This window comes from Scardinius erythrophthalmus (assembly GCF_964197995.2).
Source record: "Scardinius erythrophthalmus genome assembly, chromosome: 1".
Classification (NCBI taxonomy): domain Eukaryota; kingdom Metazoa; phylum Chordata; class Actinopteri; order Cypriniformes; family Leuciscidae; genus Scardinius; species Scardinius erythrophthalmus.
The window spans coordinates 8747503-8773852 of NC_138221.1; the positions used below are offsets into that span (position 1 = coordinate 8747503).

The 26350-nt window shown below is 36.0% G+C and overlaps 2 protein-coding genes across 4 annotated transcripts in view; both read left to right on the top strand.

Annotated features, from left to right (window-relative positions):
- Window positions 1-26350, top strand: part of LOC308700561 (CD276 antigen homolog) — a 1553888-nt gene that overhangs the window by 969426 nt on the left and 558112 nt on the right. The window lies entirely within an intron of this gene.
- Window positions 1085-25489, top strand: LOC308693968 (uncharacterized protein). 3 transcript variants are annotated; one of them, XM_081371162.1, is made up of 7 exons: window positions 1085-1126; window positions 1904-2116; window positions 9626-9709; window positions 9835-10047; window positions 19668-19731; window positions 19820-19959; window positions 23707-25489. In XM_081371162.1, exons 6-7 carry the CDS (start codon window positions 19902-19904, stop codon window positions 25089-25091), a joined length of 1443 nt encoding a protein of 480 aa, XP_081227288.1. In that variant the 5' UTR covers window positions 1085-1126; window positions 1904-2116; window positions 9626-9709; window positions 9835-10047; window positions 19668-19731; window positions 19820-19901; the 3' UTR covers window positions 25092-25489. The 3 variants fall into 3 exon arrangements, with proteins under 3 accessions (XP_081227288.1, XP_081227290.1, XP_081227289.1); XM_081371164.1 differs by lacking the exons at window positions 1085-1126; window positions 1904-2116; window positions 9626-9709; window positions 9835-10047 and adding an exon at window positions 16195-16242; XM_081371163.1 differs by lacking the exons at window positions 1085-1126; window positions 1904-2116; window positions 9626-9709; window positions 9835-10047 and adding an exon at window positions 16195-16242 and having other exon boundaries at window positions 19668-19959.

Below are 26350 nucleotides of genomic sequence, written 5' to 3' on the forward strand. Positions count from 1 at the left end.
GTTGATACAACACAGTATCCCACCGGTCACAATTGTGACCGATCATAAAACACACTTTTCCATGAAAATTTCTAAAAATTATGATTGATTGTTTCAAAGGGATACTAATGACACATGATTTGGATATTTTTGTGTCTGGGAAAAATTTGGGATTAAATGGGTTAATCCTCCATCCGTTACAGTTACGTCAAAAAACGGAGTAATCAGATTATAGTTACATTTTGAAAAAAGGGGGGATACTTTCAGGATTACAATGGTTTAATTTAAAACGAAATAAATAAGTATTTTGGCATAATAACACTATATTAAGCGCTGCTTGATTATACAGTAGTTCCTGGTTCTGTTGCCAGCAATGCAAATAAGTGCAAATAACAGCTGTCTACAGTCTCCTCAGACGCAGATTGAATCACTGCTGCTAGTAGAAACGATGCTGCCTGCGGGTAAAATCGCTTTTAATTCATGGAAATTCGCTGCTATTTTGTAGAAATTAGGAGAGTAGCTTTTTTAGAACCCAAAAATGTCCTTTCTTAATCTTTTCTCACGTAACGGGATGTTCAGATTCAGATTCAGATATCTTTATTAGTCCCCAAGGGGGCAATTCAGTTCTACAGCCAACCCATCCAATAAGGTTAAAGTTCAAATTATTAATACACAATAAATATAGAATGTAAAGTTAAAAAAAATGTATACAAAAACAACCACACCCAAATACACACACACAGCACAACACACACATTCACCTGCCAGTGACAGAACAAAGCAATGGAATACAGAGCCATTTTATATAGTTATGAATTATCATTATTATCATTATTATTAGTATTCTTTTAGAATATGAAAGGGAGAGACAACAGTTAAGTCAAGAGTTACGATGGATGGGAGTTGATACAATTTCAATATAAGTATTGTTAGGAAATGGGTCAAGACAATCAAGAATTCATGAATTAATATTTAAATATCTAAATAAAACAGGAATAATAAATAGAATTTTTTTTCTTCCAAAGCCAAGTATACTCCACACTCCAGATCAGTAGGTGGCTGAAATGCACCATTTATGTTGGTCTGCCAATCCGCCATTAAACACCAGAAGAAGAAAAAGAAAAGTTTCAGTGTCGAGTCTTCTGAGGTGAGGAGAGCCGTTCACGGTATTTCTCACATTTACACAACCATCACACACACTTTATACAGTTTGATTAAGCGACAGACTCATTTCTGTATTGTTTTCATCGATCACAGCGATACTTGTGCGTCTTTTCTGGCGTCTTCCTTCTGAAATAAACATTTAGTGCAGCAGCAGCGAGCATGAGGAGAATATGTTGAGTTCATTCAGACCTGAGCGAGTTTGTGTTCGTTTGTGTGATTGTCTCGATGTTTGTGTGAGAACTGTTACTGAATGTCAAGGTAAAGTTTGAGATCTGTGAGGGGAATTGATGTGAATTGATCTCTTACTTTACGTTGAGCCTATAATGAGCCACGTGAAACATTAAATCAACTCTTAAATGTTAATATTATAAATGAATAGCGCTTTACTCTTTGAACAATATTACTTTGTGATGCTCTTTATTTTTAAACGTTTTATGATCAGTTTCAGCGCACACAAAATGTAATATTTAACAATTTAAGTACTTCGTGATTGTCATAAAATGTAACTATTCAAATGTACATATTATGCTTCTGTAATTATTTATCTGTAGAGCAGTTTAACAGGCTTTTATCATGTATCCTGACTCAAATAATGTGTTTCTAACAGCAAATACTCAGAATAAAGTGAGATGATCTGCTGATGATCCTGAATGGCTTGTTGAATGAGTGTTGATAGTCTGAGGCTCATCAATATTAACAGATCTGCTGAAAACACTCTTTAATTCATGACAATAGTTCCTGTTTTCACCTCATTTATTAGATCTCCTGAAATTCGTCATCAGTGAAGCTCCTCCCACTGCAATTCTCCAATAAATGCTGTAAATTCCCATCAGCTACAAGTGAAGACGAGCATCAGAGCATCAGGAAGAGCTGAAATCTGCAAAGACTGAGTTTATTAAAGAGGACAGTGAGAACATGAGTGATCCAGAACCCTGCAGAATGAAACACACTGAAGATCCTGAAGAACAAAGAGGTTGGTGTTTATTCTTCATTCATTCATGATGCTGAAGAACATTCATGTTAGAAACATTCAAGCACTTCATCACATTTAGATTTAAACAGTTACACTATTTATTTATTGTTTATTTAACAGGGACAAATGCATTGAACATTGATTTATAAAGAATACAAAGTAGATGCCATGCATGCAGGTTTATTATATTCATGACTAATTTGCAAACCCTGTCCCTGGTTAGGCTTGTAAAATTAAAACAGAAATTATTGAATTTAAAAGATTATAACTATTAAAATACATACAATAAATACATCCTATACATGCAATAAGATATGGGCTTAAATAGATGTAGAAATCTAGACACATTTAACAATACAAAAACAGGAAACTTTATGTTTGTATGCGTTGTGTTGTATCCTGTACAGTCAGTGTTCACACAATTGTTTCAGTTTCAGCCATTGCTGTAAATGTGCATTAAAAACCTTGAGCTCTGTTAATGTTTTCCACAATTTTATGCCTCTTACTGAAAATGATGTCTGACCAAATGTTGTTCTACGTTTTGCGGCTGTACAGTTTCCACTTATTGTGCCTCTAGTTCTTATTCCGCTCTTTTGTTTCACTACTAGTTGACAGAATATTTCTGGTGCGAGGTTGTCAACACATTTAAAAAGTAGGTTTAGAAATGAATAATTTACAAAATTGTCAAAACTCTAAACATTATGCTTCCTTAGAATGAGGCAATGGTGCCATCTTACAGGTTTCTGGTCCATTACTTTTAATGCCTGTTTATATAATGACCTAACGGGTGTAATTGTTGTGTGATTGGCCTGAATCAGTTGAACTGTTTGCCATATTGATGGCGTTGGAATGGACATGTTAGTGAGAAGGAAATCTTAATATGTAGTGACTCTGTGGCAGCTCTTATAAGCATGAAGACAGGTGTAACTAAAAGTCATCTAGACATTTTGTATGAAGTGTTATTTGTGAACTCAAGACTCGTTAGACAGGGGAAAAATGACATATTTCTGTGGCTCCCTGCACACTCTGGAATTCAGGGAAATGAGAAAGCGGATAAGGTGGCAAAAGAAGCAGTTAAAAAAGGAGATTAGAGGGGAAAGGTGTGGAGAAGTATAAAGCAACAGAGCTGGGATAATGCAATAAAAGGGAGACATTTACATTAAATTCAAAGCAAAGTAGGTATATCAAGAAGTAGGGGAACAAAGAGGAAAGAGCAGGTGATAACAAGCAGACTGAGAATTGGGCATAGCAATCTTAACGGTACACTGTTAATTATAGGAAAACATCCTACAGGAATGTGTGAGCATTGTCAGGAAGCTGAAAGAGTAGAACATATTCTTACAACATGCAGGAAATTTGCACAGGAAAGAAGAGAAATGATAACACAGTTAAAAAAAATAGGACGGGTAGAAAATACATTAAAAAGTTTATTGGGGTATGGAGAGAGTGCGGAGGGTAGGAAATGGTTATTTGTTTTTTTGAGGATAACTGGATTAGATAGGCGGATTTAGTATGAATGAAAAAAAAAAGGATATATAAAACCGAAAGGTGGCAGTAATGCAACTCAAAGGATGCCAGCTGCTGTAAAAATCCAAAAAAGAAGATGAAGAATAAGAAGAAGAAGAAGAAGAAGGTTTCGTTTTGAGTTAGTAGTGAGAGAGTGACCACGGGCAGCACATCGTAGATATTTCTGAAGTGCATAGTTGTCTTCTGTGCCGTTATCTGTGCATGTGTACGTTCAGAGACATGTGAGTACCCTGGTCTTAATGTTTACATATACAGTGCTATGCATAAGTTTAGACACCCATACTAAAGTTGACTAAAAAGAGGAATAAAAAAACCTCCTTTGGAAATTGAATAATGCCTTAATGCCTTAATTTAAAAAATTTAAGGACACCAATTTTCTTTGTGAATAAATAATTTATCTGTCAGAATATAAAGAAATTCCAACACAAAGTGGCTTTTTCTCTCTGTCCTTTATTTAGGTAGTGAATGAATAAAACAAAAAGAAAGAAAGAAAACCAGCACTGGGAAGCTCAGAAAAATAGCTCAGCTTCCAGTATTTTGAACAAAGAATATATACTGAAAATGTATAGGGAGTATCACAATCTTAACCAATGAAAAGATCCATGATATCATATCAGATATACATACTTATATAACAATCCTATAAATGGTAAATATCCGGTAAAGTTTCCTTCTGAGCCTTGTGGTCCGAAAGCTTTTCTATACCATTTATGGAAAAGAACGAGAGCCCTTCTCCTTCACAATCTAAGGGTCCTCTCTAATGTAAAACAGATGTTGCCTTACATACATACAAAAGGAATTTGCAAGCAAAGCCTTTTCACTGTACAAGACAGAGCCTTTTTTTATGGACAAAGCTGAGATAGAGAAAATACATTTCTAACAGTATCGTAAATAAATAAATGTTCTTCCTTAAAATACAGGGTGCATAAGTTTGGACACCCTTATGTTAAATTCCCATAGATGCAGGCAGATTTTTATTTTTAAAGGCCAGTTACTTCATGGATCCAGGATACTATGCATCCTGATAAAGTTCCCTTGGCCTCTGGAATTAAAATAGCCCCACATCATCACATAGCCTTCACCGTACCTCGAGATTGGCATGGAGTACTTTCCATAAGATCATCTCTCAATGCAAATCAAACCAGCTAGTAGGCTAACTGAAATAAAACCATGCCAATCTCTAGGTATGGTGAAGGCTATGTGATGATGTGGGGCTATTTTAATTACACTACTAGTGTGTTTATGTGTGGACTCACCTGACATTGTATAGTTATTAGCTAATATGTGTGCTATCTGGTATATTATTTGGTTATATAAGCAGCTAAAGTTACTTGAAGGGAAAGTTGTAGTAATTAGGATACCATTTAGTAGCTTTACTTATTGCATCATACTATATACTCACGAAGACAGATAATCATCTGCTGGCTGTCAATGAATCCATTGAAGAGCATTAGAGCATTGGATTGTATTCTTACCGATGCACCAGTGGTCACCTATTCTCAACTAGCTACAGTTACAGTCCTAGCTATCAAGTCACCATAGACATAAGTGGTTGTTTCACCAGTGTTTGATTAAAATGATTTAAAAATCTAAATGTTATTAAGCTGTAATTTTAATAGATATATAATATTAAACTAATTTTAAATGCATAGCAATGATTTATTAGAGGAAAAGATACTGCTAAATGTTTTACTTTGAGCCTATGATGAGCCACGTGAGACATTAAATCAATACTAATAAATATGAATAGTGTTTTACTCTTGGAACAATAGTGCTTTGTGGTGATCTTTATCTGATCATTTTCAGTTTCTGCGCATATAAAATGTTATTAATTTAATTGAGAAAGCCACTTTTATGATCCCAGACTAAGGTTAGCCTACAATTAAAATTTCTGGATTGTTTTGAAATAAAGTTTTTAAAGAGTAATATAAAGTGATGTGTTTATTTCAAAGTGATTTTTTTTTTTTTCAGATTACATGATTTGTCAGTGTATTTTACAGTTCTTTAAAGTAGGTAATGCAGAATAGGTGTTCATATTTCACTCTCTTAGTGTTCATGGTGTAACTCTGTGTCGGTGTTGCGAGAGGCAACACTCTTGAAAGTGTCGAACTAACATTTTGAGGGTTGTTCCCATATTTACACATTTAAAGTGTTGAAATTAAGTACATTGGTGTTGATTTCCGGATCTCAAATTCACTGTGTAGTGATTAATGTAGTTATTATAAGATCAAACTATATATTTAGATTGATTTGGACATTATGCTGCTGTAATCTGTAGTGGTTGAGGAAGATGAGTGTCATTGTTTTGTGTTATTGATGTTTTATCCATGTTATAGTTTGAGAAATAAGAGTATTGTCTTTCAGTAGAGCAGTTTTACAGGCTTTTATCATGTATCCTGACTCAAATAATGTGTTTCTAACAGCAAACACTCAGAATAAAGTGAGATGATCTGCTGATGATCCTGAATGGCTTGTTGAATGAGTGTTGATAGTCTGAGGCTCATCAATATTAACAGATCTGCTGAAAACACTCTTTATTTCATGACAATAGTTCCTGTTTTCACCTCATTTATTATGCTGATGTCTTCAGATCTCCTGTAAATTGACACTTAAAGGAACCGTATGTAGGATTGTGGCCAAAACTGGTACTGCCATCACTTTAAAAATACTGTAGAGCGGTGTATCCCCTCCCCCTACCCCCTGACTCGAGGTTGCCAGATAAGCTGCAGGATTCAGCAGAAACGTAGGCTGCTTCAATGGTCATACAGGTCAACTTGAAGCATGAGTAACTTAGTCCACGATATACTGTACGTGAAGAACGAATGACGAATATTTTTTTCTGAGGTAAAGTTAGGCTTCTGTCTCAATTACGTTTCAAATTGCCATAATGGGCGTGCTAATGTTGTTTTCCTCAGCGTCTCAGCATAATGACAGAGAAACCGGCTCCTATAATGCATTGCTATTGTTAGCATACGTCCATGTGAGCTAATGTTACGTTACTTTGCACGAACATGCATAACTTTGTTCGACTGTCATGAATATATGAAATGTCCATTGACATCAAGTAAAAGTTGGCCAAGCAAGACTAGAGTTGGCCAAGACTAGAGTTAGGGTAGGTTAGAGCAAAGCTGGCAACCCGGATCCCGAAACACTACTGACTTCGTGAGTGGTAGATAGATGGAGGGAGGCGCGTCAGGCCAAAACACAAAATGACAACATCAACATCAGTTGAGGGCTGCAAGTCCACTTTTTAAATGACAATATTCTAGCCATACTACTGTTGTCAGTGATATAAGTATTTGAAATGAACATGATTTCTTAACCCTCTGAGGTCTGAGCTGTTTTCTGGGCCCTGGAGGTGTTCTGACATGCTCTGACATTTCTGGTTATTTCTGTTACTTGTGATTTTTTCATGGCTAAAGTCTAATTACACTGTATTCAGCACAAACTGCTACAATAATATATCAGCAGCATGTATGTAAAAGTTTGTAGATTTGAGATAATGACATTTATGCATGGTTTTTGAAAATACAAAAAAAAAATTCTCACTGAAATAAGGCCATGAAACCCATACTGATTATTTCTTCACACGACTTTTGAAAATTGTATGACATAGACTAGAATATTTGCTGCAAAACTATGTGAAAATCACCCTGACTGCTCATTCAGATAAGACAATATATTGTCGTGTTTTGTGTGAAAAAGCTTTATGCTTTTAGAGCTCATTAATATGTAAGCTTTTCACACCTGAGAAAGACAAAGAACCTCCCCTAACGGCCCTATTAGGAGCTATCAGGCCCCTATCATTCTGAGCAACCTTGCACAATACTGTAAATGAGGAGATTTAAAAAAGAATGGCTTTTACATTGTTTGGATTTATTTACAACACAACATAATCCAAAGATACACAACAAATGCCAAAAAAGCACTTCAAAGACAGAGACCTTTCCTAAAAACATTGTACATACCTTTCATTTCCAAGATTTTCACTTTACCATGTTCACGTACTGAGACTCATGTGAATGTTGAAGTCCTCAGTGGCATCTGGGCCCTGAAAAAAAAAAAGTGAACATACTGATATCAAGAGAAAGGCCTGCACGATTTTGGAAATAAATATTAGATTTTTCTGGTTAAAATTCCTTTTTAAAATTCACAGAATACACACACACACGTTTCCAACGATATATAATATAATGAACACCAGGTTTGTTGTGCCTTGTAGGCATAAAGGTATATGCGCAGTGCGGATAAAATAATAATAACAATAAATAACCTATAACAGCCTATAAATCTTCCAAAAGATTTCAGTAACAACTAAGCTAGAGAAAAATACATTGATTATCATGTTACTTCAAATGTTTCAATCCTTTATGATGATATGAAATGAGATAATAAAAACATGAAGCCGTTTGGTGCGTTTTGCTTTCATATAAAATATGATACATTTAAACGCGATCGCTTGCAAAATATGATGCATTCAAACGCGATCGCTTGCAAAATATGATACATTCAAACGTGATCGCTATTCAAAATATGATACATTCAAACGCGATCACGCTCAAATATAAAACATTATGGTTACCATAAACATATCTATGTTTGAGCAGATTTCCACAAACACAGTAAACACGGGTCTAAATATTATAATATTCCCCATATATCTAGCAACAGTTCAACTGCAACGTGACATTTGCAACAATAACAAACTAGGCTATGTAAGAATTTCTTACCTTACATCTTTCTTGTCTTCAAATCGCGTTCTTCTTCTTCTGAGGTAGCCTAAATCCAATGTAAGCTCAGGCACGTCTTTCAAACTCGATGAAAAGTAAAGTGAAGTATTTTGTTGTTGAGGTAATGAGCGAGTTCGCGTTCCATGTGGAGATTTGCATGTGAATATCTTTTGCGCGAGTAGGCGTGGCCAAATTAACTGTAATGAGCAAGCGTTTGAGAAGCTGGACATCTTGTTGGTTTTATACAAATTACTTAAAGAGAGAATATTTGTTTTCGTTTTGAATCCGATTATTTAAAAGTACACACTTAAATGTTTATAAAGGTATATGGCTCATAAATGTGTGACAAGTATTCACTGAGTTTTGTTTCAGTTTATAGACGTGCTCAAGAAAAAAAAGTTCACCGCGACGGAGAGGCAGAACGCACACCCTGTTTATTTTCTTTATTTTACAAAAAAAAGTTTTGAGCAATGTTTTGATTTGATTGTAAGTGGACACATACAAAAGTAGAAATATCACAGATTCTTTTTTTATATTTCTTTTTTCTGTATGACCATAAAGGACGGAGTAATTTAAGTTTATAGTGCTGCAATGTGGAGAAAATCCGGCAAAACGCGCCGGCGCGTTTGCCGACCTCAGAGGGTTAATGTCTAGTGACACATCAGGGCCATTTTATGATTAATTGAAATAGATTTCTTACATACAGCTCCTTTAAAGCTCATTTCATTGGTGTCAGCATACTGAGGGAATTTGCTGGTTACTATATGTAGCCTACATTTATTTCTGTGTTTATGATGTTTAACTGTTTTTCTTACCATTATTCATATTTGGAAGAATTTAAATTAGTTATATTCTTTTATTTATTTTTATATACCTGTATTTTAATGAAGAAACAGAATAATGTTAAGATTAGCAATACAAATAATGAATGGATTGTTATTTGTCACAGGGTTATTCGGTTGAGCTTTTGTTTCTGGTGTCCCACTTTCACATGCGTATGAATGGAAGTAAGTGCAAGGAAAAGTCTAGTGTGAACGGCCATTAATAATTCAAAACGTTTTTAGTAAAATAAATATCAATCTCAAAGTTGGTGTCAACATATGGCAACAATGGGATTTGTCCCTGGATTCAGATTCGATAATGTTTTAAAAATAATAATTGGAAGAAAAATGTCCCTCATTCAAGGAAATTTTCAAGTGTCAGTTAGTATAAAAACAAACTCAGTAACTGATATATTTTTCTCCTCCCACAGCAATTCTCCAATAAATGCTGTAAATTCCCATCAGCTACAAGTGAAGACGAGCATCAGAGCATCAGGAAGAGCTGAAAGAATAAAGTGAGATGATCTGCTGATGACCCTGAATGGCTTGTTGATAGTCTGAGGCTCATCAATATTAACAGATCTGCTGAAAACACTCTTTATTTCATGACAATAGTTCCTGTTTTCACCTCATTTATTAGATCTCCTGAAATTTGTCATCAGTGAAGCTCCTCCCACAGCAGTTCTCCAATAAATGCTGTAAATTCCCATCAGCTACAAGTGAAGACGAGCATCAGAGCATCAGGAAGAGCTGAAATCTGCAAAGACTGAGTTTATTAAAGAGGACAGAGAGAACATGAGTGATCCAGAACCCTGCAGAATGAAACACACTGAAGATCCTGAAGAACAAAGAGGTTGGTGTTTATTCTTCATTCATTCATGATGCTGAAGAACATTCATGTTAGAAACATTCAAGCACTTCATCACATTTAGGTAAACAGTTTAACTATGAAACGGTACAGAATGTTCTTGGTTTCCTCAACAAATGGTCAGTAAAGGGAGGTTTGAAAATTTTTTATATTGATTATCAACATACTATTTTAACTGATAAATAATCAATTTATAAAAAGGCAGCAAATTATCATAATATTTAAAACAGTTGTCTACTTTCTACTATTACTTTAGGGCTCACTTTCATGTCCAATTTATATTTCTTTCAGTGTATTATTTTGATGTACTGAATTTTATTTAATACATTTTTATTTCATGTCAGACCTGATGGAAGAGAGCGAGGAGAGTGAAGAACTGAGTGAAGTGGAGGAGGAACATCATGTCCAACCTGGAGAAAAACCTTTGAGTCGTTCAAAGACTAAAAAGACATTTTTAAAGAAAAGAAGAGCCAAGAAATCTTTCACCTGCACTCAGTGTGGAAAGAGTTTCACAAGCAAATATGGTCTTGATGTTCACATGATGATCCACACCGGAGAGAAGCCGTTCTCGTGTGATCAGTGTGGAAAGAGATTTGCTGTTAAAAGTACACTGAAGCTACACATGAGAGTTCACACTGGAGAGAAACCGTTTAAGTGTGATAAATGTGGGAAAGATTTCAGTCGATCATCATCCCTTAAATTACACATGATGATCCACACCGGAGAGAAGCCGTTCACATGTGATCAGTGCGGGAAAACATTTATTTGTGTATCAGAGCTAAAGAAACACTTGACAGTTCATACGAAGGAGAAGCCACATTCATGTTCTGTGTGTGGAAAGAGTTTTTCACAGCGTCAAACTTTACATAGACACGAGAAAACACACACTGGTGTGAGAGAGTACATGTGCTTTGAGTGTGAGAAGACTTTTACTACAGCAAATGGTTTAAAACTGCACCAGAGAATTCACACTGGAGAAAAACTTTACAAGTGTTCACACTGTGACAAGAGATTCAGTCAGCCAGCATATCTGAGGTCACATGAGAGGATCCACACTGGAGGGAAACCGTACACGTGTGATCAGTGTGGACAGAGTTTTGCTGTTAAAAGTACACTGAATATACACATGAGAGTTCACACTGGAGAGAAACAGTTTAAGTGTGATAAATGTGGGAAAGATTTCAGTCGATCTTCACACCTTAAAGAACACATGAGGATCCACACCGGAGAGAAGCCGTTCTCATGTGATCAATGCGGCAAAACATTTGTCTGTGCATCAAACCTGAAGACACACCTGACAGTTCATACGAAGGAGAAGCCACATTCATGTTCTGTGTGTGGAAAGAGTTTTTCACTGCTGCAATATTTACATAGACATGAGAAAACTCACACTGGTGCGAGAGAGTACATGTGCTTTGAGTGTGAGAAGACTTTTACTACAGCGGGCAGTTTAAAACTGCACCAGAGAATTCACACTGGAGAAAAACCTTACAAGTGTTCACACTGTGACAAGATATTCAATCAGTCAGCAAATCTGAAAACACATGAGAGGATCCACACTGGAGAAAATCCTTACAAGTGTTCACACTGTGACAAGAGATTCAGTCAGTCATCACATCTGAAATCACATGAGATGATCCACACTGGAGAAAAACCTTACAAGTGTTCACACTGTGACAAGAGATTCAGTAACTCATCACATCTGAAATCACATGAGAGGATCCACACTAGTGTAACGACTGAGTGTGAATCAAACACAAATGAAGCTTCCAGGTGTTTTTTTCAAACATAACTCCACACAGGACTCAACATTCTAGAACTTAAATCACCAATCCAGAGCCATAAAATCAGGCGCCAGCCAGTCTCCGCTAACCAACGAAACCCCCCAGCTAAGAACTTTATGGCCATGCAGGCTTCAAAGAGATGAGCCCAACTAAAGGAAGAACGTGTCAATGTTAGATTGGTTCCAAAGACTGATTGGTTCAGAGATGGCTAAAGCTCTGTGCTCGATCAAGATAACAGCAGAGAAGCTGCTGGACTCCACACAGACACAAAGCAGACCCCAGTCTCCTTAAGGAGACCTATGAATGACCCAGTGTTGAAATCACTTCAAACCAAAGAGACTGAGACTTTGACTCTGGGATAAAATTATCCCTGAACAATTGACAATGGACTTATAATCAAACATCATGCAACTACATAATTCTGTTGTTTTTACAATATGTGGGCATGTCTAATATGCTTAGATCCCATATAATTCATGTAATTGTTGTAACTATTAGATGCTTGAATGAAAGTGTGTCGTGCTTCCTATCGCTACGATCGTATGTTCTTAATTCAAAAGATGGCTTGCGTGAAATTTGTGTGAAATGTTCTGTATTCTTATAATAGTAATAATGTCTAAACTGTGGCCTCTTTCCTCTCTGCTAGAGCTTAGAGAGTAAGGAGAGCACAGATAAGCTTGATTTATGATAAGAGATGAAGAGAACGCCACCTCCTAAATTAAGCCAGTGTCTTAATTGGTCAGTTCTCTTAGGATGCTGGACAAACATGTGAGTTTAAAAATCTTAGACCCGAACAAAGTTTGCGCGCTCTCTCGGTGAAAGAATTTTCAACAAGGTTGAAAAGGTGCGCGAAGGGAGAAGAGAACAGAAAGACAGTAACCATGTAGAAGCGCAGAGACAAAGAACCCAAATCAAGATCAGAAGAACGGGTTCAACAACTTCATTCAAGCCATCTAACTACTCTCATCTCAATTTCCTTTCTTTTCTTAGTTTCTTATTTTCCGTTGTGAGTCTCAGTTCTAAGTAGGGTTGGGTATTGGTTAGGTTTTATCCGATACCAGTACCTACTCGGTATTTTTCAAACGGTTCTGGTGCTTAAACGGTTCTTGAAACGGTACTTAAGAAAACTAAACCGCACACACTTTATCAAAAAAAATAATACCTCTGTGTGTGTGTGTGTGTGTGTGTGTGTGTGTGTGATTTTCTGAAAAAGATTTTCTGATTTCTGATTAAATTAAAAATTGTGCCCTTTAAAAGGCTACTGATGTAGCACAAAACTCTTGAGTTAAGATCAAAATTTTGTCTTCTCATATTATGACTTTTACAAAACAGAGAAATATCTGACACTGAGCAGAAATATTTAACACACAGTATAGCCATATAAATATACTTGATATTGATATACTTCATACTTGATATTCAAGATTTGCAGTTGGCATTAAAATACTAGACTTACCCCGAAGAGGAACACTGGCAGCTGAACTTGAACTTTAGTCAAGCGTGTCAGAGGTTTTGGGTTCTAATCCGCATTCGTATTTTTTTATTTATTTATTTTTTAAACCGATTATGCTCATCAGTGGTTGTATATCAAGCAGGGACACTTTGTGTCCATTATATTTTGAGATTTCACCAGAACGAATAGATATGAGGCGCCGTCTAGGGCTTAAATCAAACTTCATTCACGCACATATGAAACCCTTGCATACACATGTACTAGGTAGTCACACATACATGTATACTACTGAATGCTCAAACAAACTAATACATATGAAATGCACAACTTCTAAAGTCGCTCACGCACACACACGCAAACTCTACACACACGAGACGCGCGGAACTCTCCGCGCACATACTCATCTGAGACGCGAGCACACACACACAAACTCTCCGCGCACATACTCATCTGAGACGCGAGCACACACACACAAACTCTCCGCGCACATAATCATATAAACGGCGCCTCATAAATAGATCGATCTCCGCAACGTATTGAAGCGCGCGTCCGAGTGAAGCAAAGTGTGTGCGCGAGCCACGAGAAAACACTGTATCCGCGCCACTGATCGCAGCGGCAACGGGCACTTTGAGCACTTTGATCACTTGATTTAAAAAACACATTTCAGAGCTAGATCTCTTATTTAACAAACGAACTAAATGAATGCTCTGCTGGTTAACTGGAGATGTTTTATTATTGGATCATTCGTGCCGCGAGATGTTTTATAGGGGGCGGTAAAAAACGTCAGGCACCGAAATCAGGCACCGAAAGTTTCGTTCTTATTCGGTCTGGTTACTACCGTTTACGTCGGAACCGGTTCCCTATTGGAACCGAGTTTCGGTACCCAACCCTAGTTCTAAGTTAAGTTTTGTCACAAGATTTCGGCCCACGTTTCTTCTGCAAAGCCAGCTTCAACAAAGACTTTCATTCATTCGCCAGCACACCACGTGATTGGCCGCCCCAGACATCTGTTCAAGCACGAGGACATCAACCAACCAACGAACGCCGACAAAAGGGAATCCCTACGCAACACAAGCAAGTAACCTCCAGACCAAAAGCTGAACTGGTGTATTGTATTGATTTAATAGCCCGCCTAAGAAGGGTTAAATTAATGATTGATGGTTCGTTCAGGTTATGTCTTATAAGTGCATAGAATCTTGGGATTTCATCGTCTCACTCTTAAACTCACTCTTTCCTCACTCTCTTCCTTTCTGCAACTCGTGTGTGTGTGCGCGTGTGTTTGTGTTAGATATTAGTTTTAGTCTGTGTTAGAATAATCAATAAAGTCTTGTTTTTTTTAAGAGAAGTGTTACTTGTGTTATGTGCTTACAACATTAATGTCTTAAACTGCTGATCTAAGTTACCTTGTTAACTATAGTGTTTCACTATAGTTTGGATATTTATATCCGTTGAAGAATTACAGCCAGTTCAAATGAACCGCGAACGAGTCATTTGCTCGGTTGTAATAAGTGATTCTTTCGAATTCCCTATAAATTAATTAATAATCCCTTTGAGCTAAATTGACCAGTCAGAATCACTCTATTAACGCTACAGGGACATAAGGTTTCGCCTTGCATGATCCACACACACAGCTGTCTGAGAAAACCTGCTACCACTAGATGGCAGTATTCCGCTAAAACAGACAACGGCAGCGAAATCAAGCGTTCTTCCTCATTCTTCCTCAAGCGTTCTTCCTCATCTTCCTCAACCTGCGAAATGAAAGTCTCAAAATGTCCAAAAATCCAAATGAATCAAATAGGATCGGCTCAGAAACGAGTCAATGAATGCACGCGTGTCACCTCGTCCACAAATACACATCTTACTTGTTGCATGCACAAATTCTGGCCTACATTAATAAAAAATTGAGGTTTTGTATTAACAACTATGTCTCTATTTGTACAAAATACATTAATGTGATTTTGGATTTTGCACGTTGTATTGTACAGTTGTATTGTATTAGTTTAAATGTAGTGACGCACATTTGTGAATTTGTCAAATAGATGGGTAGTTGTGCACACATTAATAATTAGCACCATGCCTATTCATTTGTAGTTGTTTGTGTGTGGGCTGTGAAATGCTTAAAAACCTCGAAAAGAAAGTCTCAAAATCCAAATTAATCAAATGAGATCGACTCAGAAAAGACGTCAATGAATGCACGCGTGTCACCTGATCCACACATGCACATCTTCTGTGTTGCATGTGCAAATTATGATACACTAATACAAAGGAAAACATTTGTATTCACAAAAATGTCTCTATTTGTACAAATTGCTTCACATTCATTCAATTTTGAATTTTGCACACACAAGTTGAAAGGCATGGATAAAACATTTCTGCAACATCATGTATCAAGTTAATTTATAAGTGTGCTTGCGCGTGTTAATCATTTTGATACTATAATCATCCCATATTTATCAAATTCAGGAACGGGTTGGAAATGAGAGGACAAGATATGGAAATAGGAATAAAGATGTCATTATTACAAAGTTAAGAATTGGTCACACTGCATTAAATTATAGTCTTTATAAAATAGGGAAGCATGATACAGGAAACTGTGATAATTGTGATGATTTAGAAACAGTGCAGCATATTATTTTAGAAAGTGCTGCATATGAAAGGGAGAGACAACAGTTAAGTCAAGAGTTACGATGGATGGGAGTTGATACAATTTCAATATAAGTATTGTTAGTAAATGGGTCAAGACAATCAAGAATTCATGAATTAATATTTAAATATCTAAATAAAACAGGAATAATAAATAGAATTTTTTTTTCTTCCAAAGCCAAGTATACTCCACACTCCAGATCAGTAGGTGGCTGAAATGCACCATTTATGTTGGTCTGCCAATCCGCCATTAAACACCAGAAGAAGAAAAAGAAAAGTTTCAGCGTCGAGTCTTCTGAGGTGAGGAGAGCAGTTCACGGTATTTCTCACATTTACACAACCACCACACACACTTTATACAGTTTGATTAAGCGACAGACTCATTTCTGTATTGTTTTCATCGATCACAGCGATACTTGTGCGTCTTTTCTGGCGTCTTCCTCCTGAAATAAACATTTAGTGCAGCAGCAGCGAGCATGAGGAGAATATGTTGAGTTCATTCAGACCTGAGCGAGTTTGTGTTCGTTTGTGTGATTGTCTCGATGTTTGTGTGAGAACTGTTACTGAATGTCGAGTCGAGAGTTAAAGTTTGAGATCTGTGAGGGGAATTGATGTGAATTGATCTCTTACTTTACGTTGAGCCTATAATGAGCCACGTGAGACATTAAATCAACTCTTAAATGTTAATATTATAAATGAATAGCGCTTTACTCTTTGAACAATATTGCTTTGTAATGCTCTTTATTTTTAAACGTTTTATGATCAGTTTCAGCGCACATAAAATGTAATATTTTAACAATTTAAGATTTATTTCCACATATAAATAAACCCCAGGCAAAATTAATCATTTTTAAATATATTTTATATAGTCCTATAATGTTTTTTATATAATATATTAAAATGTATATTTGTTAATAGGCTATCTTCATTGCCTAGATATAATTAAACAAAAACACATCTAACAGAACATAACCTGAGTTGTTCATTTTTTATGTTCTTTTTTTTTTTTTTTTTTTTCATTAACGAAGTGTCAATCTTCGTCTTTATAACAGAAGATACACAAATCTTCAGCCTATTACATGTATAACGGATTATCACCTTATAAACAGTCCTTTGTGGAATAAGGCTATATAGAAATAGCATAACCTATGGTTATAGCATCTTAATTTAAACTTTATTTTGGTATTAGGTTATTAAAATGCTAACTCGTCTATCTAATGTAAAGAGCTGGATAAGGCTACTTAAATAGGCCTTATGTCATTAAATGTAGGCCATCTACGATAGACTAAATATTTTTAACGTTAGTCATTCATTTAAGCAATGACTAATATCGCACGTTAATCAATCCTGGGTGCAGTTCAAGCATCAAGCACCGGCAAAAGTAGGCTAATGATAATAAATGTGTCTAAAAAAAATAAAGCATTTTCATTATGTATTAATAGGCTGTGTACAGTATCATAACATTGAACAACTCAACAGAAATCAGATGATTTAGATTAATTCACAAATAACACACACGTAAATGCGGTGGACAAAAAATAAATAGCCCTATCTAAGCTTTCACATTGCCTTTTAAGTCTAGTAATTTACATAATAATAGCAGACGCTTTTGTCCAAAGCAGCTTTAAAAGTGAGGAAAACAACGAAACCGTTATAAAGATAAAATAATACATAGATAAAAAGTTTCAACCGTTTTTAGAAACACACACACACACACATACACACACACACACACACACACACAGTGTGAGCAATGTTCTTATTAGGTGTTTACGCGTTTGTCACAGAAACGATAAATATTTAATCATAATCACGACAAATATTAGAGAAAAATACAGTATGATGTATGCCAGCATATTGCGCATCAAAACAAACTTGTCCTTCCATCACGGTTGAACTCGCACTAGATCCAGCAACAGTGAGCTAGAGCTCTAGCTCCTCCCATTTGACACTGCAGCGAATCCCCGCTCACTAAATTTAGCAAGGTGGAGCTGAAGCTCCAGCGAGGGGAGGAGCTGGAGCTCTAGCTCCTCCCATTTAGCTCTGCATCGAGCACCATCTCTAATTTTCGCATGTTTTTGACTGTTAAAGCGATATAATCACGAAAAATAACTTTTGTTACCCGCGAGCTGTGTGTGAGGCGGCTTTACTCTATGTATGTGTGCAGAAAAACAACATCTCTCAGACAGCGCGCAAGTACCGAAAAGTTTAAAATACGCGTGAATGTTTAAACTGGTAAGACTCAAAAAAGACTGCAAATGGTAAACTTTAGTTACGTTACTCATGATGCAATGCTTGCAGCGCGCTTAACGATTGCCTAGTGCAACACATTTAGAGAGACGAGAGATAGAAGACGCAGCACCGCTGAATCACTCACGCTGTTTGTGAAATTGCGTCTCGTAGACAGTTTTAAAATGACTGATTTGATTTTATAATCTGTGTGGATTCATTTACCAATACAACCTACATGCTAAAGTGAATCAATGTTTGCGGGAATTTCCCGCATTATAAGTGGGAGACCTGCGGGAATGATTAAAATTATGCGCAATACCCGCGCCGAAATTCAAGCCCTGATTTTACAGTTCTTTAAAGTAGGTAATGAAGAATAGGTGTTCATATTTCACTCTCTTAGTGTTCATGTTGTAACTCTGTGTCGTCGGTGTTGCGAGAGGCAACACTCTTGAAAGTGTCGAACTAATACTTTGAGGGTTGTTCCCATATTTACACTTTTAAAGTGTTGAAATTATGTACATTGATGTTGATTTCCGGATTTCAAATTTACTGTGTAGTGATTAATGTAGTTATTATAAGATCAAACTATATATTTAGATTGATTTGGACATTATGCTGCTGTAATCTGTAGTGGTTGAGGAAGATGAGTGTCATTGTTTTGTGTTATTGATGTTTTATCCATGTTATAGTTTGAGAAATAAGAGTATTGTCTTTCAATAGAGTTTTTTACAGGCTTTTATCATGTATCCTGACTCAAATGATGTGTTTCTAACAGCAAACACTCAGAATAAAGTGAGATGATCTGCTGATGATCCTGAATGTCTTGTTGAATGAGTGTTGATAGTCTGAGGCTCATCAATATTAACAGATCTGCTGAAAACACTCTTTATTTCATGACAATAGTTCCTGTTTTCTCCTCATTTATTATGCTGATGTCTTCAGATCTCCTGTAAATGGACACTTAAAGCTCGTTTCATTGGTGTCAGCAGACTGAGGGGATTTGTTGCCCACTATATGTACATTTATTTCTGTGTTTATGATTTTAACTGTTTTTCTTACCATTATTCATATTTGGAAGAATTTAAATTAGTTATATTCTTTTATTTATTTCTAGATCCCTGTATTTTAATGAAGAAACAGAACAATGTTAGGATTAGCAATACAAATAATGAATGGATTGTTATTTCTCACAGGGTTATTCACTTGAGGTTGTGTTTCTGGTGTCCCACTTTCACATGCGTATGAATGGAAGTCAGTGCAAGGAAAAGTCTAGTGTGAACGGCCATTAATAATTCAAAACGTTTTTAGTAAAATAAATATCAATCTCAAAGTTGGTGTCAAAATATGGCAACAATGGGATTTGTCCCTGGATTCAGATTCGATAATGTTTTAAAAATAATTGGAAGAAAAATGTCCCTCGTTCAATGAAATTTTCAAGTGTCAGTTAGTATAAAAACAAACTCAGTAACTGATATATTTTTGATTTTGGGCAGATCAGTGAAGCTCCTCCCACACCAATTGCATCATCAACGAAGCTCCTCCCACATCAGTCACATGGTCAGTGAAGCTCCTCCCACATCAGTCACATGGTCAGTGAAGCTCCTCCCACATCAATTATCCAATAAATGCTGTAAATTCCCATCAGCTACAAGTGAAGACGAGCATCAGAGCATCAGGAAGAGCTGAAATCTGCAAAGACTGAGTTTATTAAAGAGGACAGTGAGATCATGAGTGATCCAGAACCCTGCAGAATAAAACACACTGAAGATCCTGAAGAACAAAGAGGTTGGTGTTTATTCTTCATTCATTCATGATGCTGAAGAACATTCATGTTAGAAACATTCAAGCACTTCATCACATTTAGATAAACAGTTCAACTATGAAATGGTACACAATGTTCTTGGTTTTTCTTCAACAAATGGTCAGTAAAGGGAGGTTTGGGACATTTTTATATTGATTATCAACATACTATTTTAACCCTCTGGAGTCTGAGGTGTTTTCTGGGCCCTGGAGGTGTTCTGACATGCTCTGACATTTGTGCTTTTTTCAGTTATTTATAAACATGTTAATGGCAAAGGTGTAAATTCACTCTATATAGCACAAACAGGGCTACCAAAATATGTGATCACCATGCATGTATATTTTTTTATTTTTAAGAGAATAATGCTTATGCGTGGTTATTGAAAAAATTAAAAATGAAAGTTGCTGAAAGAAGACCTCAAAACTCATAATAAATATGCATGAATAAGACTTTTGAGAAATGGATGTTCTTCCTTCGAGTTCTGGCTTCAAAATTATGTGAAAATAGTCTTGCTTTATCGTTCAGATAAAACAATACATTGATTTAAATTGATGTAAAACAGGTTTTGCTTGGAAAGCCATTATGCGAGTGGGCGTGAACGAGGAGTGGTTTACACCTTGGAATACAAAATGTCCCACCCATTATGCATAATGACTCTGCAAAATTAGCCATTCATTCAGGTGTGACTCTGACTGACTGAGCCACAATGCAAGGACAAAAAATTAGAAGAAGACTTATATTGACCATTTAAGATTTTGCTTACATCTATCTTGTAAATATGTTTTGCTATTTTATTAAAAAGGTTACAATTACAACAATAATTAAAATTTCAACAATATTTCAAGTGTACTCTTTCTTTGTAAAAAAAAAAAAAAAGATTATAGGCCTACATTTTAGGCCTATGTATTAATTAGTTTAAATATATAGCCAAAATTGGAACAGCGAACATCTTAGTTGATGACTTTATTTTATATATATATATAAACATTGCTAAACAAAAGCTTATTTGATATATATATATTCAGTATATTCTACAGTAAAAACTGTACTCAAATCTAGTCAACAAAATGTTGTCTTTCATATTTCGCCTGACTGTAACGTTGTTTTTATGAAATATTAGGGCATATAAAATTGCAGTTTAATACGTATTGCTTATACAAATAGCCTACATTTTATTTCAACATATTTCAGTCGATTTTTACTCATCTCAGTATAGTAATACAGTTTGCTAAAACATCATCATTCATTCACACACGCGATTTAAATTTAAACTGTCTTTTTGCGAGCTGTGGTAAACAGCGCGCATCTCTGCCGTTCATTCATCAAAAACAGAAGCCCGATTCACGTGAGAAGAAAAAAAAACTTACAGTATTCCTCAGCTCGCTCCTCGATATACCCGCACTTCTGAGGTACTTTTTTCATCAAAAGCTTATTTGATATATATATTCAGTATATTCTACAGTAAAAACTGTACTCAAATCTAGTCAACAAAATGTTGTCTTTCATATTTCGCCTGACTGTAACGTTGTTTTTATGAAATATTAGGGCATATAAAATTGCAGTTTAATACGTATTGCTTATACAAATAGCCTACATTTTATTTAAACATATTTCAGTCGATTTTTACTCATAGTAATACAGTTTGCTAAAACATCCTCATTTATTCACACACGCGATTTAAATTTAAACTGTCTTTTTGCGAGCTGTGGTAAACAGCGCGCATCTCTGCCGTTCATTCATCAAAAACAGAAACCCGATTCACGTGAGAAGAAAAAAAAACTTACAGTATTCCTCAGCTCGCTCCTCGATATACCCGCACTTCTGAGGTACTTTTTTCATTATTGTTATTGCTCACAGTGCTGTGAGACGGTGTTAAAGTAATGATCTGAATAAACTGATATGTGGGCGTTCACAGGTTTGCTTGGATTGCCTCATTCATTTGCGTTTGAATAGCGCACGCTCTCCGTAGGCGGAGTCACATTACATTTGAATTAGCTCTAATGAGGTCGACTGGATTCGCTCTCTTTTAATACAGATTTCACAACATGATAATATTTGTTTTTTATATAAATTACTTCATTTAAGAGAAGAGAATTCAAGCTTCATGCCTGTGTGTCTGTATGCCTGTTTGACTGAGTATTCGCTGAGTTATTGTTCATTTTCGGTAGGGGTGAGAATCTTTTACCATCTCACGATTCGATTCCGATTCTTGAGGCCACGATTCGATTCAAAATCGATTTTCGATTCAAAAAGATTTTCGATTCAAAACAATTCGATTTTATTCATAATGATTTCTAATCAGGTTTCTGATCATGATCTACTCTCATCTGCTTTGCTATACAGAATGACAAACATAATAACAGACATTAAAGTGTCTTTTTCACATTTATTAAGTTCAATTCTCAGGGAAGTGCCTTTTATCAAAAACATTGAAAAAATGTTTTTACTTGGTACTTTTAAAGCAAAGTATTTATGATGACCCGTAACGAACTTAGTTCTAATACTTCCTATATAAATTTTATTAATAAAACAAATGGAAGTGATTTGGCAAGTCAACTGTAAGGTTACATTTGCCAGCATATGTCCCAACATTGCTGAGAACCAACAGGAAAAGAAATGTGTGCTTGTAGTAGCACACTTGTAGTAAATTAATACAAACTTCAGCATATTCTGAATCTCTAGCATAGTAGCATTTAATAATAGACTTCTAACCAACATCCTCTTGTTATTTCCAATGAGCAATATAATCCTTCATACAAAAAAAAAAAACATTTTGCTGTAGCAAATTCACAAACAGTTTTTGTTCAAAAATATAGAATTATGTACCAGAAGCTATCATAACGTATAATGCTTGTGGACTTACACATATTCTGAATAATTAGTTACATACAAAGTCGCTCTTGACTTATAGTACACAACTAAATAATAAAGAGTTATGACTTGAAATTTTTGCTGTATACCACAATCAAAAACAGCTTATACAAAGAAAGTGAATGAACGTCTGCAGAGAGTAACTTACAGTCAAAATGTAACTTTTTGTGACTGGCATTGCACATTTGGCGCTTAGCCATCATGCGTCCGTTATGTGCGCGTCTCTGTTATGTGCACGCCACAGACTGTCCGCGCACGTGCACGTCCGCTTCAGAGTTCCGCCTTTTGCGTTCCGTCAATGTTACGTTATTAGAATTTTTTTTTTTTTTAGAAAATCGATTTTTGACATTTGTGAATCGATTCAGAATCGTCCACGTCCCGAATCGCGATTCATCTAAGAATCAATTTTTTCCCCCACCCCTAATTTTCGGACGCGTTTCAGAATTGACTTCACTGACGGAGAGTAGGCAGAACTCGCATCATGTTTATTTTTCTTTATTTGGCAAAAAGCACAACACTTTGTTTTTATTGTGAGTATACACAAAAATAATACACATTTAACAGAATCGATTGATGTACAAAACAAGCATAAAAGATAAAAATTAATATTTTTATTTTATTATTTTTTTGCACTCATACGGAAAAAAACGAGCCTATCGCACCGGCGCGATAGCCGACCTCAGGGGGTTAACTGATAATCAATTCATAAAAAGGCAGCAAATTATCATAATATTTAAAACAGTTGTCTACTTTCTACTATTACTTTAGGGCTCACTTTCATGTCCTTTTAATTTGTATTTCTTTCATTGTATTATTTTGATGTACTGAATTTTATTTAATAAATTTTTCTTTCACGTCAGACCTGATGGAAGAGAGCGAGGAGAGTGAAGAACTGAGTGAAGAGGAGGAGGAGAGTGAAGAACTGAGTGAAGAGGAGGAGGAGAGTGAAGAACTGAGTGAAGTGAAGGAGGAGAGTGAAGAACTGAGTGAAGTGAAGGAGGAGAGTGAAGAACTGAGTGAAGTGGAGGAGGAACATCATGTCAATCCTGGAGAAAAACCTCTGAGTCGCTCAAAGACTAAAAAAACATTTTTAAAGAAAAGAAGAGCCAAGAAATCTTTCACCTGCACTCAGTGTGGAAAGAGTTTCACACTCAAATATGGTCTTGATGTTCACATGAGGATCCACACCGGAGAGAAGCCGTTCTCATGTGATCAGTGTGGAAAGAGTTTTACTTTTAAAAGTGACCTGAAGCTACACATGAGAGTTCACACTGGAGAGAAACAGTTTAATTGTGATCAATGTGGGAAAGATTTCAGTCAATATTCATCCCTTAAAGAACACATGATGATCCACACCGGAGAGAAGCCGTTCTCATGTGATCAATGTGGCAAAACATTTCTTAGGTCATCAGAGAAAACACACACTGGTGTGAGAGAGTACATGTGCTTTGAGTGTGAGAAGACTTTTACTACAGCGGGCAGTTTAAAACGGCACCAGAGAATTCACACTGGAGAAAAACCTTACAAGTGTTCACACTGTGACGAGAGATTCAATCAGTCAGCAAATCTGAAAACACATGAGAGGATCCACACTGGAGAAAATCCTTACAAGTGTTCACACTGTGACAAGAGATTCAGTCGATCATCATCTCTGAAAAGACATGAGATGAACCACACTGGAGAGAAACCGCATGCGTGTGATCAGTGTGGACAGAGTTTTACTATTAAAAGTGACCTGAAGCTACACATGAGAGTTCACACTGGAGAGAAACCGTTTAAGTGTGATCAATGTGGGAAAGATTTCAGTCGATCATCATCCCTTAATGTTCACATGAGGATCCACACCGGAGTGAAGCCGTTCTCATGTGATCAGTGCAGCAAAACATTTATCTGTGTATCAAAACTGAAGACACACCTGACAGTTCATACGAAGGAGAAGCCGCATTCATGTTCTGTGTGTGGAAAGAGATTTTCACAGCTGCCATATTTACATAAACATGAGAAAATTCACACTGGTGTGAGAGAGTACATGTGCTTTGAGTGTGAGAAGACTTTTATTAGAGCGGGCAGTTTAAAACTGCACCAAAGAATTCACACTGGAGAAAAACCTTACAAGTGTTCACACTGTGACAAGAGATTCAATCAGTCAGGAAATCTGAAATCACATGAGAGGATCCACACTGGTGTAACGACTGAGTGCGAATCAAACACAAATGAAGCTTCCAGGTGTTTTGTTCAAACATAACTCCACACAGGACTCAACATTCCAGAACTTAAATCACCAATCCAGAGCCATAAAATCAGGCGCCAGCCAGTCTACGCTAACCAACGAAAACCCCCAGCTAAGAACTTTATGGCCATGCGGGCTTCAAAGAGATGAGCCCAACTAAAGGAAGAACGTGTCAATGTTAGATTGGTTCCAAAGACTGATTGGTTCAGAGATGGCTAAAGCTCGGTGCTCGATCAAGATAACAGCAGAGAAGCTGCTGGACTCCACACAGACACAAAGCAGACCCCAGTCTCCTTAAGGAGACCTATGAATGACCCAGTGTTGAAATCACTTCAAACCAAAGAGACTGAGACTTTGACTCTGGGATAAAATTATCCCAGAACAATTGTCGATGGACTTATAATCAAACATCATGCAACTACATAATTCTGTTGTTTTTACAATATGTGGGCATGTCTAATATGCTTAGATCCCATATAATTCATGTAATTGTTGTACAATTCTGACTTTATATCTCAGAATTCTGACTTTATAACACATAATTGCGAGTTTATATCTCAAAATTCTGACATATTTTCTCAGAATTGTGATATATAAAGTCCAATTCTAAGAAAAGATGGACTTTTTTTTTTTACCTTAGAATAGTTTATATCTCACAATTCTGACTTTATAACACGCAATTGCGACTTTATATCATGCAACTGACTTTATATCTCCCAATTGCGTGATATAAAGTCAGAATTCTGAGATATAAAGTCAGAATTGCATGATATAAACTCGCAATTATGTGTTATAAAGTCAGAATTCTGAGATATAAAGTCAGAATTGCGTGATATAAAGTCGCAATTGCGAGAAAAAAAGTCAGACTTCTGACTTTATATCTCAGAATTCTGACTATTTCACGCAATTCTGACTTTATATCTCAGAATTCTGACTTTATTTCACGCAATTCTGAGAAATAAAGTCAGAATTGCGAGATGTAAACTCGCAATTGTGAGATAAAAAGTCGCAATTATCTTTTATTTTTTTATTTTGTGGCGGAAACAAGCTTCCATACCCTCCGACCCCAATTTTTTTTTATATATATAAAAAATATACTTTTTTATATTATTTTTTTTATATATATAAAAATATATACCTACCTACCGACCCTTTCTTTCTTTTTTTTTTGCTGTTACTGCAAACCAAAATATTTTTAAGGATGGCCTCAATGCAAATCAAACCAGCTATTAGGCTAACTGAAATAAAACCATGCCAATCTCTAGGTATGGTTT